The 24,634-nt window shown below is 44.4% G+C and overlaps 1 protein-coding gene across 1 annotated transcript in view; it reads right to left on the reverse strand.

Moving 5' to 3' along the window:
* KEL (Kell metallo-endopeptidase (Kell blood group)) overlaps window positions 1–24,634 on the reverse strand; it is an 88,455-nt gene that overhangs the window by 14,474 nt on the left and 49,347 nt on the right. The window contains exons 3-11 of the mRNA XM_067747249.1: window positions 20,504–20,676; window positions 7,724–7,803; window positions 7,363–7,507; window positions 6,893–7,069; window positions 4,948–5,072; window positions 4,501–4,647; window positions 1,565–1,624; window positions 1,283–1,471; window positions 902–1,050 (exon numbers count right to left, since the gene is read on the reverse strand). Of these exons, the coding sequence (XP_067603350.1) occupies window positions 902–1,050; window positions 1,283–1,471; window positions 1,565–1,624; window positions 4,501–4,647; window positions 4,948–5,072; window positions 6,893–7,069; window positions 7,363–7,507; window positions 7,724–7,803; window positions 20,504–20,676 (1,245 nt within the window). The remainder of the gene's footprint in view (window positions 1–901; window positions 1,051–1,282; window positions 1,472–1,564; window positions 1,625–4,500; window positions 4,648–4,947; window positions 5,073–6,892; window positions 7,070–7,362; window positions 7,508–7,723; window positions 7,804–20,503; window positions 20,677–24,634) is intronic.

Raw genomic sequence — 24,634 nt, forward strand, 5'->3', positions numbered from 1 at the left:
TCACAGCGGCAGGGGCGGGGGGGATCTGGGCTAGATGAAGGCTGGACTTAGATTCAACCAAACAGATTCAGCTACTTCCACAACCAAGAAACCTCAGCTCATCTTAAGATGCATCTTCTAAGAGCAACAAAGCTGGGATGCAGGACCTTTCTCTGCCCGGCTGGCAACTCTCTCACCGGGTTTGATTTGTATCCTCACATAGGATACAAATCGCACCTGCGTGAATGGCTGTTTGCTTCTCCCTGAAAGAATTTCTAGACGTTGCTGCCACTGAGTTACTATGAAGATGGGCTTTGAGCCCAAGGCCCTGGAAGGAAGCCACTGCCTCCAAGCGGTGGCCACACAGTATCAGGGACAGCAGTAAGCCCAACACAGAGCCTCACCCTCCCTCCTCCCACCTTCCTCGACGCCCTGATCGTTCCCACAAGGGCCCCAGAATCCTCTCACTACAGATGAGAAACAGCCTCTCCCCCAGGTTCTTCCCAGCCTTCACCTCCTCCATCTACTCATCCCACGTACCTTCTCCTCCCACCCACACCCCTCAGCTGCTGACAAGACATAAATGCCCAGCTGTCCCCAGCAACTGGCCTTCGAGCATCTCCCACAGCTCAGAGTTACTTCACAGGCTGGGTGCTACTCCCAGCAAACCCCATGTCTTGTCAGATACCTGGATCCCTCATTTCATGTGTGTTTCCCTACCCCATGCCCCCCGAGCCCCTCTTCCTGTTTCCACCATGTCCTCCTGGGCCGTCCATCCCACCCCCTCTCTGCCCCCATATGGCCCCAGATCCCTCCCATCTTTCTGCGAGGCCCTTACTAGCCTGCATTCTCCAGTCTTCTTTGTCCCTGAGACCTCCGGTCCTCGGACCCTCTTTCCATCACCCTCCCACGTGGGGCAAACCTGTGCTTCGACAGCTGCTTTTCAACCAGTTGCGACATGTTTTTCAAATACTCCAGGTCATGGACTGCGACGGGATGAGAGGGGCTCAGGGACATTGGTGCGAATGTCGCTTGCAAGCAGGACAACCAATCGATGGCAGGGGCCATTTCCTTAAAGGAGGGATACGGAGGCTTGGGGGGACAGGAAAGGAGGAGAGGGGGCATCCCCTCCCTCAGGTAGGAAAGGGAGTGGGGAGGTGGGGGGTTGAGGGAAAGGATGGAGCCAGGAAAGTTAGGGATGGAATGGAATTAAGGAAATAAGGAGAAAGAAGACAAGAAGGTCAAGAAAGTTTGGGAGCGAGACCCTCAGGCCCATCTTCATCCAGTCCCTGGTTCAAGGTACCTGCAGTTGGTCAATCGTGACCATCTGGAAGAGCTTTCCCTGTGCCTGCTGCTGCTCCGGGGGCCTCAGAAACTGGTACAGCTGTGAGTTAATGGAGATGGAAAAGGAGGCGTGTTCTCCCACCTTGTTTGGGTCTCCTCCCAGCAAGGTTCCCAGGCGATTCAGGTAAGTCAGGTATTCCCGCAGGATCTGGGGGAGAGGCAACCTCAGTCACAGCCACCGTCGGCCCCTGCCTTTCTCTAGCACAAGAGGTCAGGACCTTGGTCCCCAGTGCCATCTTACCTGGGCATAGTTCATCTCCTGCTTTTGCTTGAGGGGAACATCAAACTCTGGCTGGTCTATCTGGACACAAGAGAGACTGAGAGAAGTGGGGAATGTGGAGGAAGGAGAGGACAGGTGTGGGGAGATGGGCATTTACCAGGAAGATGGCCCCAGGAGATGGACTAAAGGGGGCACAGAGGAGGAGCGAGAGAGCAAAGAAAGCCAGGGACTGGGGGCGAGGGACATGGGGGAAGAGTACGGATGTGCAAATGTGCAAAGAAGGTACTTCCACCAGTTTGGGGGTGCTCAGCAAGAGAGAAGCATAATAACCCATGTCCTGTAGGGAATCACTGTCTGTGCCAGGGCCAGGTCTAGGGTAAAGGGAGTGAGATACCCGTCTCAAGTGCAAAATTTGGGAGGTACTGAAAACTCAGTAATCAAGATCGATAATATCTTAATTGAAATTTTAAAAATCTAAATTAATGCTAAAAATTCCCACAGAATAAAATAGCAAAACTTTGCTCATCATGTATTTTTCCCAAAAATCCACAATGTATTTTTGATCATTTTTTTTGAATTGTAGATGTTTCCCCAAAAGTCCGCAATAGTTTTGATCCACTGTTTTTTCAAAAAAGAAAATCCACGATGAACAAAGATTTGATATTTTGTTCATCATGGATTTTTGCATTGATTTTGACATTTTAAAAAATATTTATTGAAATACTATTTATCTTGATTAGTGACTTTGGGTACCCTCTTAAATTCTGCACCCCAGGCAAGTAGCCCACTACCCTCACGTACTTCACCCTACTTCTGACATCGGTGTGTCCTTGTTTCTATCCCGAAGATCTTTGCTCCCACGTTTTTTGTTTTACTTCTCCGACTTCAATATCCTACTCCCACCTGGAGCTATATACTTTTCTGCTCTCTTGAATAAAGCTTTCACTTGACTCCTTTGTCACATTTTCTGTCCAAACTTTAAAGAACTAAAAGTCATCTATGCCTTTGCTTCAACCTCCTTACCTTCCTCCTAACTCCATAAAATCGGAGTCCATCTCCATGACCATTTTGATGCTATGTCTAGAAGGTTCCAATGGTGTCTTTTCATTCCTTATTTTCTAAGCTCAAAAGTCTCTGGAATCAAAGATAACCCCTCTCCCTCCTGAACTGGTCTCTCCCCTGTCCTTTGCGGCTCAGCTGAGCTGGTGTGACCCCCACCTCCTGACCGTTCTTACTCTTCTCCAGCACCACCTCATCGGGGCGCTCCCTCTGTAGTTCACTCTCTCTACCTGTATTTCCCCTCAGAGACCATTCAGTCTCAAGGTGATGGGAACCACCCTCCTCCCATCCACACCAAACCAACACTGTGGGGTCATTGTCTAGTTTCTCCATTTCTCTTATTGATATTCAGTCAGTCACCAGTCGAATCACCATGGACCATCCATCACCACTAGGATGAGGATGTAGGTAGCTGCCTACATCCTCATGCCTGGCCTCACTTTCCATTTCTGCCACAATCATCTTAGTTCAGAATCAACGTGGCTCATCTAGCTGCCTAGCACCTCTAGGTTGACCTTGAAAACCGCTGACTGTACTTGGGTTCTATGTACAACCATCATATTTGAAAGGCCTCTGTAACTCATTTTTTTCTATTATGTCAAAAGTTATCACCTCAGTCCAGTGTCGTAGGCCAGGAATAATCAGTCTCAACTTCATGTCTTCAGCGTTACTTTTACCTTCCACTGCACCCCACCCCTACCCGCAAATCCTCTGTTCAACAGACCAGCCTCCTTGCTGACCCCACAGAGGTGTCACACCATTCCAGGCTCCTCCCTTAGCTCAGGACTTCCCCGCAGCCCTTATAAGGCCCTTTAGCTTCACCGTCAGCTGTACGAATCAACCAGGCTTCAGGACTCAGCCCACACTCTCCCTCCTTTGAGCTTCTCCTTAACCATTTCAGGTCTTAACCAATTTCCAAAGGCCACACCAGTTAAACTCCTCAGCACACCCTTTAGAACTGAACTTGAGAATGCCTCATGTGCACTGTCAGTTCTTGTATATTCATCCTCATATAATTTCGTGGCATTTTTCAGAGTAGGGGCCAATATATAGGGTCACGTGGCCTACCACAATACCGATGCGTTCAAGGCTTTAATTTTTTTTACCCGCTCAGCAAACACCTGGTGTGGGCCTCTAGATGCCTGGCCCTGTGCTAGGTCCCAAAGACCTGAGCTGAATAAACCGTGGGCCTGTTCTCGAGAGGCTCAGTCTTCAACACAGCGCTAAATGCTGAGATGACAGGAAATGGGAGAACAGAGGGGTTCACCTACATCTCAGCCAGGGTTTCAGTGAAGATTTCCCGGAAGGGATAGTAATCAAGACCAAAAGTTGAAAGATATGTATGAGTTTTCCAGGCTGAGTGTGCGAACTGAGGCGTAGCGTTGCAGGCAAAGGAAGCCATGTATGCAAGGAACCGAAGAATGTCCTTGGAGCTGTAAGCGAGGGAGCATGGCTTGGGGTATAAGGAGGAGATAAGGCTGCAGGAGTTTGTAAGGGTCATACTTGCAAGGCTTGGCTAAGGATTAAGAACCAGATCCTGCTGACCTAGTGAGCCATTTAAGGCATTTAAACAGAGACAACAGCATAATTAGCTCTTGGTTTAGAAAGGTCCCTCCGGGGATAATGAAAGCTAAATCGTAGGAGGGCAATACGAGAGACAGGGGAACTAGTTGAGAGACCCTGGGGGTGATTCCGAGACGCTACAAGGAAGACCAAGACTACTGTCTTCCCAGAACTGCCCTGCTGCTCCTTTCCCTAATCTCACCTGAAGTCCCTGGTTCTCACATCAATAATTTCCCTAAAGATAAGTCTCTTCCCTGGATCACACATCTTTCCTCTCCGAGGAAACGTGAGTCAGGCCCAGGTCTTACTACATTTTTTGCCAGTGCCTCCCTCACCTGGATGACCGGCGTGTACGGAGGGGTGGGAAGAGGTCGCAAATAGGCTCTGAAGAATGGGAAGTGACCATACTGACTCATCAGAAGGCTCAGAGTTCGGTTAAAGTCTAAGGGAGTCCAATCACCGGAGATTGGCCAGCCTCCAAGCTGGGAAGGAGAGAGAGAGGGCTCAGCACAGGGACAGTCTCCGAGACCAACCCCACCACCACCATTGCTACTTCCTGACCTCTACTCTGAGTCCCTTAACCCCTTTAGGGCTCCACCTCTATCCCTCTTTCCCTACCCTCACCCAAGGTCCTAATACATCCACAGGCCATTGCCATTTCCATCTCCCTCCCAAATCCCTAGGAAAGAGACCCATCCTCTAGGGGGGAAAAAACGGCAGCCTTGAGCATATGTTGGTCTTGCGTGTTATGCATCCAGAAACGTTGATGCCCCGGGTCTCACCTCCTCAATAACTTGTCTGAGGGGACCAGCCCCTGCACCCTCAATGGCACCTGTGTCCATGCAGGAGCTGTAGAACTGGAAGGCTTTCTCCTCCCCAGAGTCCAGGCGCCAGGAACCTGGGGCTTCTAGAAAGGAAGTGTGGGAGAATTAAAGGAGTGGGGCACCAGCCAGGAAGGTGGGAGACAGAGAGGTTATAGGAAAGGGAAGACTTCCAGGGATAAGGAGGGAAGGGGAGAAAGAGAGGGATGAGGAAAACTGGGAAGATGGGATGAGCTGGTTCAACTTGATGGAAGAAAAAGAGCTGGGAACGGGAGCACGGACAAGACAACGAGGAGGATAAAGGAGAGGTGAGGGAATTCCCTGGCGGGCCAGTGGTTAGGATTCCACACTCTCACTGCCGAGGGCCCGGGTTCCATCCCTGGTTGGGGAACTAAGATCCCACCTCCCACAAGCTGAGCAGCGCGGCCAAAAAAAAAAAAAAGGAAGAAAGGTGAGAAAGGAAATAAAGACGAAAAGACGGGAGGAAAAAAAGAAATGGAATAAGTAGAGTATGGAAAAAGGAGAAAGTAGAAATGAGAGGCAGGAGGGAGATGAATGAACGAATTAGAAATATTGGGGAAATCAGAGGACTTCTAAGGGATCGGAGAGAGGAAAGTGCATGAGGAAATGTTTAGCAAAGAGAAAAAATAGGGGCAGGCTCCCCTAGTCTGGACTCTCCCCTCTCTTTGATCCCAGGAAACAAACAAACACATACAGGACAATAACCCAAACACAAACCCATTTGAATCCTCCACCTTCTAACATCTAACACCTCTCCCTCAGTCCCCCTGGCATCCTTTCATTCTATTATGGGCAGCAGAATTTGTCCGAAGTGTATTTTTTCTTTTCATCTCCATACCGTAAGTGAAAGCGTGCCCCTCTACCATGCAGGGAATACCCACCTCCACTTTTTTCCCCATCAAAAGAAGGAGGGCAAAGGGATACATTTATTTCTTCCAGATTCCAATTGATACCGTCAACAGGTTCTCTGGGTTCCCATATGCAGGAAATGCATTCCTTTTGTTACATGCTTACTCCCAAATCCTCGCCACCATCCACCAACTTCCTGGGACCAACTTCCTACTTCCTATGTGGCCTTGGTTCCTCCCTCACAGTTTTCCTCTCAGTTCTTTTCAACACAGCCACCATCTACAGGAATCTTCTTACCTCCAGCCTTTTTAACTTGGTCCTCCTCTCCCTCCAGCATCTCTTTTGTGCCCATCTGTATTCATTCCCTTACACACAACCCAATAAGGACCCCTCCATCACTTCTCACCCACTACGTCACTTCTTTCCTCCCACCATCATCTCCAATCAGTCATCTCCATCATCCCAGTTCAGCTTCTTCCAGTTCAACTTGCACACCATGGTCCAAGGTTTCAGGGAGAACAGGAGATAATGGTGAAAAGAGGGAGGTCTGGGAAGCGATGGGAGGGAGAGGATAACACTGACAAGGGCGCGTTAGGAGACAAGAAGGGTCTGAGGGCTGGACAATGAGAGTGATGGAGAGAAAGATTAAAGTGCAACAGGCGTTGAGGAGATGCCAGTGCGGGAAGACACCTAGCATCGGGTAGAAATTGAAAATTTAAGGGAGGTAACACAGAAGATGGAACTTGGTGAAAGGGAGAACTTGGAGAGAATGGAGCAATCGTGGATAAATGGGAAAGGAGAGAGGATAGGGATTAGGTAAAGAAAAGATGAAAGGAGGGACAAGAAGAGATGGAAGAGAGGTGGTACCTGCGGTGAAATGTACGGTGATGGAGAAGCAAACCTAGCAGTTCCCTGAGAGCCAATGGAGGATGGTGCAAGCCAGGTGTTCCACAGGCACACAGGCTTGGAACAGTTGTGATCATTCTAGGCTCAGTGGCACCCATGGCAAGAGAATCTTCCACCCTGATTTCCTTACCCAGTATTCTCTGAAGTCGGCGCTTGTTCTCCTTTGCAAGAGCCTGAAAAGAACTAGTGGTCCTGTTGGTGTTTCCACAGGCAAAGCTAAAGAAATCAGTGCAGGGGGCCACACTGGTGTTTCCAGAGGCCAGGTAAAGACTCAGGAGGTCCCGACACACAGGCGTCTCACAGTGGGCTGTGGGGAAAAGCTCAGAGCTGGGAAAGAGAAAGCGATGAGGGCTCCCCCAAGGGGCTAAGCAAAGGAATGTCTGGTGAGGGAAAGGGACAGAGGCCCTGGTGAGGAGGAAATGGTCTGACTGGCGGCCAGGAGCGTGATTCAAGGGGGAAGAGGTCGGGAACCCGGGGCCCCAGAGGGTCGGGATGAGTGTCAGTTAATGGACACAGAGCCTCAGGATGATGGATGGATGGATGGGGTCCAAGAATGAGGGAGGGCTGAGTGGGTCGTGGGAGACCTAGGATCTCACTTACCAGGACCGCAGCCCTGGAAAATGTAGCCCCAAAGCAGCAGAGAACCAGCGAGGATTAGACTGAAAAGGAGGACCGTCATTAGCGCTCGCCTGGCCATCGCCCACTGTCTGCCGTGTACAGCGGGCAGCCCCTCTTCTGGAGATCTCTGCGCAGAAAGCCAGGAGGTGAAAACCACAAGATGGAGAGAGGATATTGGGAGGGGTGGGGAAAGGGAGGGGAGAGGAGAAAGAAGGGACAGTTAGTGCTAGGGCCCCTTTGTATGGAGATAACACCCCTCATTATCCCAAACCCCTCTTTGGACCCCTGGGAGCCGGCAGGGTTGTCATAAATCTGCCCCGCACAGGTCACAGAGGTCACTTACCTCCCGTCTCCTGCGGGTCCCCGCTCCGCTCGCTGGCTCAGACCCCATGGCTCTCCCCCACTCGTCTCCACCCTCCTGAACTGAATGAGGAGGAGGGAGGACAGAGAAGCTGGTTCAGGAAGGGGGGACATTAAAGAGAGTTATATCAGGCCATTTTGACACCTCCCCCTGCCCACCTACTCCCCCATACACGCACGCGCACGCACACACACACACACACACAGACACAGACACACACACACACACACACACACACACACACTTGTGTATCTGCATGCCAGGGCAGTGCTCCCAGAAGTGCTTCAGAAGGAATCTCTCCCCTAAAGGTATCCCTAACCTCCCTCCCTCCCTTGCCCGTCACCTCCCTCTCCTTCACCGGTCCTGTCCTCCAAGCCTCACATCCCTCCTCTCCAGGGGCAGGCCGGGCACTCACACACCATCCAGCCGCACCTCCCACCCGAGGCATCTGACTGCAAAAGGGAATGGCTTTCTCCAGGGGACTTGCCGTCTGTCTGGCCTTTTCTCTGGCTCCCAGAATCCTTCCTGGTCCTGCTCTAGGTGCTGAGTCTGAGGACGGGGATTCAGGAAACGGCCTCCCTCCTACCCCACCCCAGTTCCTTTTTCCTGGAGAAAGGGCGCTTCTGCCACCTGGCGCCCCTGTGCCCACTCACAAGCTATTGGCCTCTGGGTGGAGCCTGTTTATCAGTCAGGAGACACCTCAGCCTCTCCTCCTCCTTTATCTCAGCCTCTCAGAGGAGAGGAGGGAGGGAGACTTCACTCCCCAGGCAGTCTTCTGGCCCTGCTCTGTGCCTCTGCTCACAGAGCTGCTTTATTTCTGAAATATTCTTTCTTCTCTCCTTTCTTCTATGATTGAACCCTCTTGAGTCCTTCAATTCTCAGGTCAAATGCCACCTTCCCTGGGAGGTCTCCCTGCTCCACGCCCATTCCCCCTGCTCCCAGGCATGCCTGATGTCTTCCCTGGTGTGTCAGAGCCCTGCTGGTTGCAGGCAGAGCAGTCCATGAAAAAGCCCAACAAACCAGGAGATCTGCTAATGACTAGCCCTGTGACAATGAACAAGCCACTTAAACTCTCAGGCAGGTAAGTTTTGTCGTTTGGAAAATGAGGATGGAATTTGCCTTTGAATATCTCACACGGTCTCATACCTTCTACAAAGAATAAAGTGTGGACAAAGAATGTTGCCTGTCATCTTAGTAAACAAAGGATGTTACAGCCATAAAGCCATTAGCTACTGTAGCCGCCCCAATGGTGCACGCTGAGAGGACTCAGGATGGGGAAAACCAGGATCCTGGCCCTAGATAGTAAAGTGCATATGAAAGGAATAATTTCTATAAGTCCAGACTCTTGCATCTTCCGTACATAGAAAGGCACTAAACTCATTAACTTGAGATGTCTGGGTTTTGTTTAATTAGCAGTAAAACTCCTATATATCCTGGCTCCTCCCTTACCTCTTTGGAACAGTCCCTGAGAGCTGAGAGGCTGTAACCCGGGCTTAAGTCCTCACTAAGTCCATTAAATAAAACATAATTCTCAACTTGTAGGTTATGCATTTTTTTTCAGTCGACAGAGGCATGACTGATCCTCTAGTTCTATTACTCAGATGGCTTGTATCTTCATCTCCCTGTTGACTGCAAACTCTCTGGTAGCAGGGACAATGTCCCTTTTTCCTTCACACCTACCTAAGATGTTTCATAAACACTTGTAGGAATGAATTGCATTCTAAGCCAGAAATTCTCTTTCCCACATCATACTGAGTCTTCACCTGGGGTCTTAGCACATTTCTGAAAGAAAGTATTTCACCTCTGTCCCTTGTTTCCCCATCTCAGGCAAAATGGAGCTTACTAGGATAGTCACACTAATGATACCTTGACAGTATTTCCCCATCAGCACTGTGCTATGGTGCACTTGCCAGGATGGGGTAAGGACGGCTCTGCGGCTGGAGAAGAGGAATAAAGTTCCTATGCTGACGGGCGGCATATAGTAAAGCATCATGACAGTCGGTGAAGAAACGGCGCAACTTCACATGTTAGAATAAAAAGGGACTGAAGGATGTGAGGAAGAGTGTGACATAATGAAAATAATATCTGCAAAAGGCTGGTGTGGTCCTGGGGTTCTGGATTGATTAGATAAAAGACAAGAGAAACGGTGCTGGTTCGGTGGTACAGGAGTGGTGAAGTGCTGCCTGGCCCAGGGTGAGGGCAGAGGGAGGGGAATATATGGAAAGAAAACACTTATAGAGGAAAATAAAATCATGGAAACTGATTGAAGGGGGGTGGTGTATAACAGTGTATATCCGCCACAAATGAGCTTCCGAGTTTATTTCTGGATGTCCAGGAGAAGAGTGATGCCAGTTGGTTAAGGGCTGAGAGCAAAATGATGATTCAGGATTTTAGAGGTTTCCGGTCTGTTTGGATACAAATCCATCGTACCTTCTCTATTCCCTTCTCCAAAAGTCCAGCCCTCTCCCCATGGACTTCTAGCTTCCTTCACACCCACTCCCCTTCCCCACTCCTTTTCCACCAACTAAGTCCTCTGGGCTGAAGTTTCTCTAGGAAAATGATAACAGGGCCAATTCAGATTGGATACGGGCAGGTTGAGGCACAAGTGCACTGTGGGACATTAGCTGTAAACAGCCCCCCGGCCTGGGCTTAGGCTCTGAGCCAACCGTGGAGGTACAGCCGCCAGGCCACGCCTCCCTACCCTGCTGCCACCTAAAGGCAGAGTAACCTCTGTTCCGGCTGCTGCCTCTGGAGTAGGAGGCCCCTTATCTCCCCCGTCCTGGTCTGCAGCGTCATCTCCACCACCGCAGCCATTCCCAGTCCCACCAAGCACCTCCACGCAGCCCCGAGGCAGCCTCAGCTCACAATCAACCCCAGGCTCAGGGAGCAGACACACACTTATCTTCGCAGACACTGCCTCCTGGTTGCTCTCACTGTTCTGTCCAGTCCATTCTAATCCCAGGACCTTCTGTCTGATACCATAATGATGTCCAAATAATAAGAGCAATATTTACAACAACATGTTTACTGACTACTTCCTGTGGTGCAGGGACTACAATAAACGCTTCGTTTACCTATATTTTTCCATTCAGTCTTCACGGTAATTCTATGAAGGAGATAAGATCTATTTTCCCCAGTTTACAGAGGAGAAAACTGAGCTACATGGAAGTGCAGTAAACCTACCCAAAGTTATGAAGTCAGTATCGATCAGAGCTGGAATGGAACCGCAGCCTTACCGATTGGACCTCTTGGTCATTAAGATTCAGTTTCTGGAAGTCTCTTCCTAGTTAGTCTTCCTTTGTCTAAACTCTTTAAACTATCTTTCATGGCTTGACCTTGTTCTGTGACTGCCTTGGGGGCTGTTATTCTCCAAACACTCAAACATCTAATTTCCCCTTTTGAAGATGTGGCCTTTGTTGTCTGTCCACAATCAGCTACCATCTACAGCTGGTTAAGGCGTCAAACTCAAGAACGGGCCATTTATCTACATATGGTGGTACTCTCAGGTGTATACATCTAAGATCACTTGATTTTGGTGGGAACAACTAAGAAGCTACCTCCTAAGGGCAATAAACCTGGTTCGGAATGAGCCAGAGGAGGCCTTGGTGTCACAGGCAATGCTGGGGATTGACAAGATGAGGAAGAAAGAGATTCCTGGGTCAGTCTGGGGGCATTCTAACTGCTCTTTCAAAAGAAGCCCTACTGACAGGTGGGGATCACGCTTGAGAAAGAATAATTTATGACTTTGGAAACAGTTTCAGCTGTAAGTGATGGAATGCTCTTAATATTTTAATTTGCATATATACTTTTTCTTTTATAGATATAAGACTAAAATACACAATCCTTGTTCAAATAAATTAGTAAATCAACCAAAAATATATTTAACAGCAATAGTTCGGTTGGTATTGAATACGGCAAAAACTTGAAAGTAATGCCCCAAAGACTGAAGTTTCAAATGTGTACATCAACACGTCTCCAAAGGAGGATACTTGTCCTTTACTTTTCTTAGTATTTTTTTTCAAGCCACCATTCTCTTCTTCCCAATCCAACAGGTGTCCAGGGCAATACTCTGGAAGCAAGAGACTCTAATGGACACAGGTATCAATTCAATGTATGTGTCCTCAAAAAGAATTTGCATAAACTCTTGCCAAGTCTACTGTCTTCGTCAAATAATGCCATAATAACGCCTCGTAACGTATCACTCAAAACTCAGTGGTTGCAAAAACAAGCATTTATTCTCACGATCAAAGATCTGTGTGTCGCCAGCTGTTCCACTGATGTAAGCTGTGTTCGTTTGTGCTTTGGGCTGCGTCTGGGTGGGCCTGGATCTAGGCATTAGGTTCCTGCAGGTCTGTCGCATGTGTGTTTCTTCCAGGGCCCAGGCTGAAGGGGCAGAAGCTAAGCAAGTCATGTTTTCCCATAAAGAATCACCAGAGCGCAAGACTGAAGCCAAACCATGCAAGTAATTAAGACTCAGTTTTTAACCATGTTTACCAGTGTTCCATCGGTCAAAGTTAATCACATGGCCGAAGCCAACATCAATGGACCAGGAGAAGAATACTTTCCTCATAGGAGGGGAAGAGTAGTGATTATTTGCTAAATAATGAATCCAAACCATCGCACCTACGTCACTGAAAACCTTACATACTCTCCAGCTAGTGTGAGGGGTTTGGTTCACCTGTGTGGTAGCAGAAATATTAGCACCCTAGGTGAGATCAGCAAAAATCTATACAGAAAAGAAATGGCAGGAACCCCAATGGTTCAGCCTTCTATGTGAGGAAATCCCACAGATCTTTACGTCACACAAATGGTGGCCTTTGTTTCATCTGCCCTCAGGCGCCGCAGGGCATCTCAGGACATGTGGCAATGTGGCATCCCCTCATCTATGAACCTTTACACCAGCCTGTCCACTCATGCAAATGTCATAACACCACCCTAGTTTTGCAGAAAAAATTTTTTCCAAAACTCTTATCAATTTAATATTGAACTTGACCACTTAATTTCTTCCTGGTTCTCCTGCTGACTCTCGGCTCTGTCCCCTCTTTTAGGCCTAGCACACATCCTTCACAGCTGACGCCTGAGCTTCTTTACGCAGATTTAAGTTTGTACACACTGTGAGGATTCTGGCTTACACTCATGCCTTGGAACTTCAATTCCCTGCAGAATCAGGAAAGGTCCTATAATCCAGCTCCACCCCACAGAGTTTATTCTCAATCTCCAACACTGGCTGGATAATACCCCAGGTGGACCATACATGGGGATTACAGGTGGTGGAAGTCTTTTGGAAACCATGAATAGAAAAACTCCAAAATCAAGGCTAAGTCATTGGTAAGATGTGTTGAGTTCAAGAACCAGAGATAGAATGAAGCCGCCAGGGGTTGGCAAGGAAACTAGGCTCCAGAAAAGAGTATCCGTAGGTAAGCCCTGACAGGTGGTTTTTCGTTTTTTTTCTTTTTTTGTAATGCAGGTGCCTGACTTAAGCTTAGATTGCCTAGGTGTCCATTTCAAAGAGGCGTCCACTTCAAAGCCAAATATCGCCAGCCATAGATAAAGGGCCAGGCTGCCTCCCCCACTGAGGCTGCTTTGTATTAGAGATCCTGGTTGATTTCAGTAACCCACCATTTGGGCTACTTGTTTTTTTCCTCTTCCCGTGCTTTAAATTCCTGCTCTTATGTTTTTAAATTCACCAACAAAGAGCGAGCCACAAAACCCTAGGTCCTCACCCTCAACCCCAATAAAAGCAGAACCCCAGGGCCTTGCGTTCTCTCTCTCTAGCCTCGACCTTGCTGTGTGGCCCTGGGTGTGCGTGCAATTTCCAGGTCTTGTAAGTAATAAAACGTTATGTTTTTCAGAGCTTCCTGATGGCTATTGCTAAAGGCCATCTTTAGCAATAAAGATGCTAAACATTATTACATCATAATAAGAACCACAAGAGCTGGTCCAACCACAACATTACTTATTGATAGGCTGGGACAACACAAAAGAATATCTAACTTCAGAGCCTGGGGAAATCTGCATAGATAGCGATCAGCTAGCTGTGTGTGTTCTCTTTGATGTCCAAAGAATCACCTTTGCCTGGCCTGATGCCCGGATTCAGTTTTGTTTTCGTTTTTCTTCCAGTTTTATTGAGATATAACTGACATACAACACTATACAAGTTTAGGGTGTACGGCGTAATGATTTGACTGAAATACATCATGAAACGATTATCACAGTAAGTTCAGTATCTTATTTCTTTAATTTTGTATCTCATATAGATACAAAATTAAAGAAATAAGGAAACAAAATTTTTCCTCGTGATGAGAACTGTTAGGATTGATTCTCCCAACAACTTTCAAATACTGCATTTTATGTAATATACAACCGTGTTAATCATATTTATCGTGTTGTACATCACATCCCTAGTCATCTTATAACTGGAAGTTTGCACCTTTTGACTGCCTTCCTCCAATTTTCCCTCCCCCACGCCCCCACCCCCGCCTCCGGTAACCACAAACCCAATCTCTTTTTTTTTTCTTAACATCTTTATTGGAGTATAATTGCTTTACAATGGTGTGTTAGTTTCTGCTTTATAACAAAGTGAATTAGCTATACATATACATATATTCTCATATCTCTTCCCTCTTGCGTCTCCCTCCCACCCTCCCTATCCCACCCCTCTAGGTGGTCACAAAGCACAAAGCTCATCTCCCTGTGCTAAGCGACTGCCTCCTACTAGCTATCTATTTTACATTTGGTAGTGAATATATGTCTATGCCACTCTCTCACTTTGTCCCAGCTTACCCTTCCCCCTCCCCATGTCCTCAAGTCCATTGTCTAGTAGGTCTGCGTCTTTATTCCCGTCTTGCCCATAGGTTCTTCATGACCTTTTATTTTTTAGATTCCATATATATGTGTTAGCATACGGTATTTGTTTTCCTCTGACTTACTTCACACTGTATGACAGACTCTAGGTCTATCCACCTCACTGCAAACAACTCAATTTCGTTTCTTTTTATGGCTGAGTAATATTCCATTGTACATATGTGCCACATCTTCCTTATCCATTCATCTGTCGATAGACAATTAGCTTGCTTCCATATCCTGGCTATTGTAAGTAGAGCTGCAATGAACATTGTGGTACATGACTTTTTTCAATTATGGTTTTCTCAGGGTATATGCCCAGTAGTGGGATTGCTGGGTCGTATGGTAGTTCTACTTGTAATTTTTTAAGGAACCTCCATACTGTTCTCCATAGTGGCTGTATCAATTTACATTCCCACCAGCAGTGCAAGAGTGTTCCCTTTTCTCCACACCCTCTCCAGCATTTACTGTTTGTAGATTTTTTGATGATGGCCATTCTGACCGCTGTGAGATGATATCGTGTAGTTTTGATTTGCATTTCTCTAATGATTAGTGATGTTGAGCATTCTCTCATGTGCTTGTTGGCAGTCTGTATATCTTCTTTGGAGAAACGTCTATTTAGGTCTTCTGCCCATTTTTGGATTGGGTTGTTTGTTTTTTTGATATTGAGCTGCCTGAGCTGCTTGTACATTTTGAAGATTAATCCCTTGTCAGTTGCTTTATTTGCAAATATTTTCTCCCATTCTGAGGGTTGTCTTTTGGTCTTGTTTATGGTTTCCTTTGCTGTGCAAAAGCTTTTAAGTTTCATTAGGTCCCATTTGTTTTTTTTTTTTATTTCCATTTCTCTAGGAAGTGGGTCAAAAAGGATCTTGCTGTGATTTATGTCATACAGTATTTTGCCTATGTCTTTCTCTAAGAGTTTGATAGTGTCTGGCCTTACATTTAGGTCTTTAATCCATTTTGAGTTTATTTTTGTGTATGGTGTTAGGGAGTGTTCTAATTTCTTTCTTTTACATGTAGCTGTCCAGTATTCCCAGCACCACTTATTGAAGAGGCTGTGTTTTCTCCACTGTATATTCTTGCCTCCTTTATCAAAGATAAGGTGACCATATGTGCATGGGTTTATCTCTGGGCTTTCTATCCTGTTCCATTGATTTATATTTCTGGTTTCGTGCCAGTACCATACTGTCTTCATTACTGTAGCTTTGTAGTATAGTCTGAAGTACAGGAGCCTGATTCCTCCAGCTCTGTTTTTCTTTCTCAAGATTGCTTTGGCTATTAGGGGTCTTTTGTGTTTTCATACAAATTGTGAAATTTTTTGTTCTAGTTCTGTGAAAAATGCCATTGGTAGTTTGATAGGGATTGCATTGAATCTGTAGATTGCTTTGGGTAGTAGAGTCATTTTCACAATGTTGATTCTTCCAATCCAAGAACATGGTATGTCTCTCCATCTATTTGTATCATCTTTAATTTCTTTCATCAGTGTCTTATAATTTTCTGCATACAGGTCTTTTGTCTCCTTAGGTAGGTTTATTCCTAGGTATTTTATTCTTCTTGCTGCAATGGTAAATGGGAGTGTTTTCTTAATTTCACTTCCAGATTTTTCATTATTTGTGTATAGGAATGCAAGAGATTTCTGTGCATTAATTTTGTATCCTGCTACTTTACCAAATTCATTGATTAGCTCTAGTAGTTTTCTGGTAGCATCTTTAGGATTCTCTATGTATAGTATCATGTCATCTGCAAACAGTGACAGCTTTACTTCTGCTTTTCCGATTTGGATTCCTTTTATTTCTTTTTCTTCTCTGATTGCTGTGGCTAAAACTTCCAAAACTATGTTGAATAAGAGTGGTGAGAGTGGGCAACCTTGTCTTCTTCCTGATCTTAGTGGAAATGGTTTCAGTTTTTCACCATTGAGGATGATGTTGGCTGTGGGTTTGTCATATATGGCCTTTATTATGTTGAGGTAAGTTCCGTCTGTGCCTACTTTCTGGAGGGTTTTTTATCATAAATTGGTGCTGAATTTTGTCAAAAGCTTTCTCTGCATCTATTGAGATGATCATATGGTTTTTCTCCTTCAATTTGTTAATATGGTGCATCACATTGATTGATTTGCATATACTGAAGAAACCTTGCATTCCTGGGATAAACCCCACTTGATCATGGTGTACGATTCTTTTAATTTGCTGTTGGATTTTGTTTGCTAGTATTATGTTGAGGATTTTTGCATCTATGTTCATCACAGATATTGGTCTGTAGTTTTGTTTTTTTGTGACATCTTTGTCTGGTTTTGGTATGAGGGAGATGGTGGCCTTGTAGAATGAGTTTGGGAGTGTTCCTCCCTCTGCTATATTCTGGAAGAGTTTGAGAAGGATAGGTGTTATCTCTTCTCTAAATGTTTGGTAGAATTCACCTGTGAAGCCAGCTGGTCCTGGGATTTTGTTTGTTGGAAGATTTTTAATCACAGTTTTAAGTTCAGTGCTTGTGATTGGTCTGTTCATATTTTCTATTTCTTCCTGGTTTAGTCTTGGAAGGTTGTGCTTTCCTAAGAATTTGTCCATTTCTTCCAGGTTGTCCATTTTATTGGCACAGAGTTGCTTGTAGTAATCTCTCATGATTCTCTGTACTTCTGCAGTGCCAGTTGTTACTTCTCCTTTTTTCATTTGTAATTCTATTGATTTTTCTCCCTTTTTTTCTTGATGAGTCTGGCTAATGGTTTATCAATTTTGTTTATCATCTCAAAGAACAAGCTTTTAGTTTTATTGATCTTTGCTATCGTTTCCTTCATTTCATTTTCATTTACTTCTGATCTGATCTTTATGATTTCTTTCCTTCTGCTAACTTTGGGGGTTTTTTGTTCTTCCTTCTCTAATTGTTTTAGCTGTAAGGTTAGCTTGTTTATTTGAGATGTTTCTTGCTTCTTAAGGTAGGGTTGTATTGCTCTAAACTTCCTGCTTAGAACTGCTTTTGCCACATCCCATAGGTTTTCGGTTGTCGTGTTTTCACTGTCATTTGTTTCTATGTATTTTTTAATTCCTTCTGGGATTTCTTCAGTGATCTCGTGGTTATTAAGTAATGTATTGTTTAGCTTCCACGTGTTTGTATTTTTTACAGATATTTTCCTGTAATTGATATCTAGTGTCATAGCGTTGTGGTCAGAAAAGATACTTGATATGATTTCAATTTTCTCAAATTTACCAAGGCTTGATTTATTACCCAAAATATGTTCCATGAGCACTTGAGAAGAAAGTGTATTCTGTTGTTTGTGGATGGAATGTCCTATAAATATCAATTAAGTCCATCTTGTTTAATGTATCATTTAAAGCTTGTGTTTCCTTATTTATTTTCATTTTGGATAATCTATCCATTTGTGAAAGTGGGGTGTTAAAGTCCCCCACTGTTATCATGTTCCTGTTAATCTCCCGTTTTATGGTTGTTAGCATTTGCCTTTTATACTGAGGTGCTCTTATGTTGGGTGCAAAATTATCTAAATTGTTATACATTCTTCTTGTATTGATCCCTTGATCATTATGTAGTGTCCTTCTTTGTCTCTTGTAATAGTTTTTATTTTGAAGTCTTTTTTGTCTGATGAGAATTGCTACTCCAGCTTTCTTTTGGTTTCCATTTGCATGCAATTTCTTTTTCCTTCCCCTCACTTTCAGTCTGTATGTGTCCCTAGGTCTGAAGTAGATCTCTTGTAGATAGCATATATATGGGTCTTGTTTTTGTATCTATTCAGCCAGTCTATGTCTTTTGGTTGGAGCATTTAATCCATTTACATTTAAGATTAAGACCAAAGCCCGAGCCTCAGCTCCCAGCCCTGCCTGCCCCGGCGGGTGAGCAGACAAGCCTCTCAGGCTGGTGAGTGCTGGTCAGCACCGATCCTCTGTGCGGGAATGTCTCCACTTTGCCCTCCACACCCCTGTGGCTGTGCTCTCCTCCGTGGCTCCAAAGCTTCCCCCTCCGCCACCCCCCATCTCTGCCCGCGAAGGGGCTTCTAGTGTGTGGAAACCTTTCCTCCTTCACAGCTCCCTCCCACTGGTGCAGGTCCCGTCTCTATTCTTTTGTCTCTGTTTATTCTTTTTTCTTTTGCCCTACCCAGGTATGTGGGGAGTTTCTTGCCCTTTGGGAGGTCTGAGGTCTTCTGCCAGCGTTCAGTAAGTGTTCTGTAGGAGCTGTTCCACATGTAGATGTATTTCTGATGTATCTGTGGGGAGGAAGGTGATCTCCGTGTCTTACTCTTCTGCCATCTTGAAGCTCCTCCTGCAATCTCTTTTTAAATGACTTTGTTTTTGAAGCATAATTGACCTACAACACTATGTTAGTTCCTGTTCTACAACATAGTGATTCAATATTTCTGTACATTTCAAAATGATTACCACGATAAGTGTAGTTCCCATCTGTCACTGTGCAAAGACATTACATAGTTATTGACTATATCCCCATACTGTACATTTCATATGCATGACTCATTTATTTTGCAACTGGAAGTTTGTACGTTTTAATCTCCCTCACCTATCTTTTTCCTCCTCCCATCCCCCTCCCCTCAGGCAACCACCTGTTTATTCTCTGTATCTATAACTGTTTCAGTTTCATAATGTTTGTTCATTTGTGTTTTTTTTAGATCCCACATATAGGTGACATCATACAGTATTTGTCTTTCTCTATCGAATTTATTTCACTCAGCATAATACACTGTAGGTCCATCCATATTGTCACAAATGGCAAGATTTCATTCTTTTTTTATGGCTGAGCAATACCCAATTGTGTACATATATACCACATCTTTTTTCCTGATGCCCTGATTCTTAAGTTAGAGCATCTGCTACCCATATCATTCATTAGCTGTTGATTAATTGTATTGTCACCCAACAGGGGAAGTTTACTCTGCACTGGAATTGAGAATCACAGTCATATCTCCACCTGGGATGCTATTCCATTTACTCTTTCTTTTCCTTTTTTTCCCCCTAAAATTCAATTCATTCGCTTACTTCTATTTAAACACATGCACATATGCACACATAGAGCATCATCTCAGAAATATCGTTTCCTGGATTGTAATTTTCTGTATCCTTTATTTTCAAAGGTCTACCTCTTCCTGGAACTATTAAGACAGAGTGTTTTGGTCTTCTCTCCCTTTTTCCTTCCCAGCAGCAGGGCAATCAGTGGGGTTGACATCTCAATGGGCCACATCTTTCCTGTGGTCCAACCTCCTCCACCCACCTTTTTCAGTCTTGGTTCTACCATTCTTCATCTGATAGCCTCAGTAAATATATTCAGTATATTTTCCAATAGAAATGATGTGATCTAGCATAAAGCAGACATTTTAGCTCTAGACAGGCTGGAGTTAATTTGAATCTGGGTTCTACCAAATACAGTCATGTGATGTTGGGGAAAATCTCTTAATGAACCCGTACCGCTAATTTCTATAAAACAGAATCATCATACCTTCTATGACAGATTAGCATAAGGACTTAGTAAAGGAAGCCGTGTTTTGTACACTGCCTTGCAAACTGTAGGCCAAGAACAAATGATAGCTATCATCACTTGCATGTGTTTGTTTATATTGTTTCAGAGTTTCCAAAAGCAATACAATAGTATCAGTTCATCTGTGCAGTAAAGAATAAATGATTCTGAACCTGGTTTTTCTACTTTTAGTTTGTCTCAGATCTCGATGGAATATCAGACAAGGCTAAGAATTTGCTGAGAGGCTGAGGACACTGGAGAATGTCTTCTTTAAAAAGAGTTTGGGGAGAGTATGGGTTTTCCTTTCCCTCACCTCACCATGAATCGTGTTTACCACTCAGTTTGAGCCTCATAAGGAGGTTCAAGAGAATGATTTGCAGAACTTGAGATACCAGGAAGTAGCCAATGACTTATGCCTGAAAATTATAAAGACAAGAGAGCGTGGCTGGGTACCTGCACAGCAAAGCACGCTGCCGTAGACACAAGATGCACCGCTACAGATGCGTGCATTCAGTACACCATCTGTGCTCTGTGGATCCCATGGAAAGGAGCTGGCCAGGAGCTGACGTGAAATGTACATGCTGCAGGGCTTCCTACCGGAAGAGAGGCCACCCAGAAGGAAGAGGCTGGAAAAAAAAATGAAGGCAAATTTATGAAGGGCAAGCCAGGAGAAGCGTAATTCCATTTGGAGGTCCTGAGGCAGATGTTTCTAGTGAGAATAACTCTGAAGAGCCCACAACAGAATCCATAAGAGAGACAACTTTGGATATCAGCCTCATCTAGAGGGCTCCGAATCAGATTAAAAGTGAATCCTTTTCCATCTCTTACTTCTCCTCCGTTCCCAAGCATCAACCTGGAAGGAACCAAAACTGCAATTGCAAGTTAGAAAGGAGATCGGTGGAGAAGGAGAGATGCTGACCATGACCTGCATTTCCTATTGCAGCCGTCAAGCCTGAGACAAGTGCAAACTGGGGAAGGGGAAAAATTTTGAAAGCAACAAAAATTCAGAGTTTTGGTGGTAGATCAGACCGCCCTCATTATTACCTAGAAATGATTGGAGATTCTGTTATTACCTAAAGTAACTGGAAAGCTACTGGACTTCCCCAAGATTTCACCCAGTGGTGATGAATAAGCTGCTGGAGCAGGTTTTGTGGGAATAGTTGTAAGAAAGAATAAAGACAATTTTGCTCGTGCCTTGCTGAGTCTAGTTCCGTTATTAAACCAACTGCATTAACTGCATGACAAAGGATAAGGAACTTGACTTTTCTCATCATGTGAAAATTGAGAGAATTATACTTTGCATTATTTCAAGTAAGTCTATCTTAAAAATACTAATGTTATAAAACATTTAGCATGGATTGGTCCTGTTTAACGTTCAGTAAGTATTCTGTTTTGCATAAAGGATTGGTGAACAATAATTTCCCCATTTGGAAGAACAGAAAAAAAGAGAATGGAACACATTGTGTGGTCTCCCTTTGTGAAACCCTTAAAAAACACAAAAAATATGACTGACCTGTTAGGAAGTGTACCAGTATTGCTCTATAATAAACAACTCCCAAATCTGGTGCCTTAAAAAAAAATGGATTGTCTCTCCATTCTATGGCTTGGCAAATTAGGTAGTTGGAGTGTCAGCTGCACTCGTCTATACGTTTGGTTTCAAATGGCAGCTCAGGGCTGCCTAGTCCAGGATGGCCTCCCTCCCTGTTTGGTGGTTGGCTGGGATTGTTAGCCAGGGCATCTCATTCATGGGGCCCCTCCAGAGGCTAGCTCAGGCTCATTCCAATGGCAACTGGATTCCAAGAAAGCAAAAGTGGAAGCTGAAAATCTCTGGAGGCCTAGGCTTGAAATTCATACAACATCACTTCTGCCATATTCTCTTGATCAATGCAAGTCTCAAAGCCAGACCAGACTCAAGGAATAGAAAAATAAACTCCACCACCTGAGGAGAGGAACTGCCAAGAATTTGCAGCTATGTAATATGCCACAGGGAAAAGAAAGAACAGTCTTCCCCAAGAGATGACATATCATGAAAAGATCACTGAACTAGGAATCAGAAGACCCAGCTTTCAGCCCAACATCTCTCATTAACTAGTTATGTGATTTTTACCTAATGTCCCATATCTGTAAAATCTAGTACTCAAAGCCTGTGAGTCTAGGTTTCTGATTTAGTCTCTATTTCTTCCTTCTCTGGGGGCCTTAGAAGTCGCTCTAGACTTAAGGCCAGAGCATCAGCATCAACTTATGGGAACTGTTTCTCTGTTTCCCCCGTAAAGATAAGCAGAGACCAGAGAAGGAAAAACCTAGGTCCACCCAACCCTCACTTCTGAAAGTTCTGGCCAAAGGTATCTAAGTAGGAGTGCCATGTGGTACCTATTTGAAATCTCCCTTAGGGGATATCTGGCATTTTCCCATTGCCTACCTGTGCCCCCTCCCCCTACTTTTTTTGGCCCTTTCTTCCATTCTGCTGTCTGGAAGGCATATGCCTCACGGATAATAAGAATGAGGTTCACACTTGAGAGATGGCAGATTGGTGAGCTAGAAGGAATCCAGGGTCTAGGTGGCTAGGGACTTTGTGGAGATGAGCATCTATACCAGCCCTGAACTACATCCCTACAGACTTTTATATGTGAGAAAATTACTGTTTTATTTAGGCTACTGTGGGTTGTTGTTTTTCTTTCTTTCTATGTCTTAGAGTTGACTCCAGTCCTACAAATAACTAGATGTCACTAACCAATAAAAATGAGCTTTGGGCAATATCTACCCACCGAAGTTTGTTAGGTACAGATGACCATGTTGTGAACTGCACAACTCTAAGGACTGCCAATTACATGGACTAGAATGTGAATGGTTTTCCATATGGTTGTGTCACAGGGCAACCCTATACTTAACAACTAACATAATGTGAAAAGAGGAAGTAGATTTTATATCTCTTATGTTATTTCTATACTGCTTTCTGTTTCACCCAGAGACCTAGGTGTCCTTGTTCAAACTGTTCAACGTGGCATTATTTTTATGAGAGCCTTTAAGAGTTGGAGTCCTCCCAGGAAAACAGAAACCACTGTAGATATTTCAGACAGAGGAAATATGATACATGTAATTGGATACACAGATGATGGAAGAACGGGTGGGGGGACAATGAGACCACCCCAAAATTACCATCAAGAAGCTACTACAATCCTTAAGGCTGGGGGAACAAAGGATAGAATGTTACCAGAGACCTGGAGTTGGGGCCACCCAGCAAAGATGGAGCCATATTGGATCTGCTCAGCAAGCTTGGACCATAGGAGACAGAGCTGTCCAGGGGGAGCTGTAGCCACAGAGGAGATACAGGTGGCACTGAAGGGCCAGCTGAAGCAGACAGAGAAGGATAAATATCCTGGCTTTATCTCCACTTCCACCCTCTTCCTCTTGGCTGAATTTTCCTAGAATTCACAGAGGAGGGGGCCTTGGGAAACTTAGATTCTTATGATACAGAGCATGGCAGAAGAGGTCAGGTAACTGATCTGCAAACAAACAAGTGATTTTAAGAGTATTTGTCTTTGTAAGACTCTGGGCACATGCACTGCTGCTTCAAGGTCCAGATAATCAATGGTGACTCAAAGCTGGGAAGAAAACTCTATCTTCTCTTATACAAATCTCAAGAGCACCTTGAGAATTAGATGTTTTTCTTCATCTAGAAACAGCATCCCTGGAATGAACATGGCTATTCTCATGATAGTCTGCAATCTACAGATTAGATACAATCTCTATCAAAATTCCAATGACATTTTTTACAGAAATAGAACAAACAATCCTAAATTTCATATGGAACTACAAAAGACCCAGAATACCATAGTAATCTTGAGAAAGAACAACTAAGCTAGAGGCATCATACTTCCTGATTTCAAAATATATTACAAAGCTACAGTAATCAAACCAGCATCGAACTCTATCAATGGACAAGTGGAATTTGGAATTAAAAACACAGTAACACTTACATCAGTACCCCCCCCAAATAAATACCTAGGTATAAATAGAACAAAATATGTATAAGATCTATATGAGGGAAACTACAAAATTTTGATGAACAAAATCAAACTAAATAAATGGAAAAATATTTATTGTTCATGGATAGGAAATCTCAATATTGTCAAGATGTCATTTCTTTCCAACTGATCCATAGATTCAGTGCAATTTCAATCGAAATTCCAGCAAGTTATTTGTGGATTGACAAACTGATTTTAAATTTATATGGAGAAGCAAAAGACTCACCAACACGATATTGAAGGAAAAGAACAAAGTTAGAGGATTGACACAATTCAATTTCAAGATTTACTATACTGATACAATAATTAAGACTATGTGATATTGGGGAAAGAATAGACAAATCAATGGAACAGAAAACAGCCCAGAAATAGACTCACATAAATATAGTCAATTGATGTTTGACAAAGGAGCAAAGGCAACAGAATGTAGCAAGAGACTCTTTTCTTTTTTTTAATTTTTATTTTATATTGGAATATAGTTGATTAACAGTGTTGTGTTAGTTTCAGGTGTACAGCAAAGTGATTCAGTTATACGTATACAAGTATCTGTTCTTTTTCA

The sequence above is a fragment of the Pseudorca crassidens genome, chromosome 8 (assembly GCF_039906515.1).
Source record: "Pseudorca crassidens isolate mPseCra1 chromosome 8, mPseCra1.hap1, whole genome shotgun sequence".
In the NCBI taxonomy this organism is placed as follows: domain Eukaryota; kingdom Metazoa; phylum Chordata; class Mammalia; order Artiodactyla; family Delphinidae; genus Pseudorca; species Pseudorca crassidens.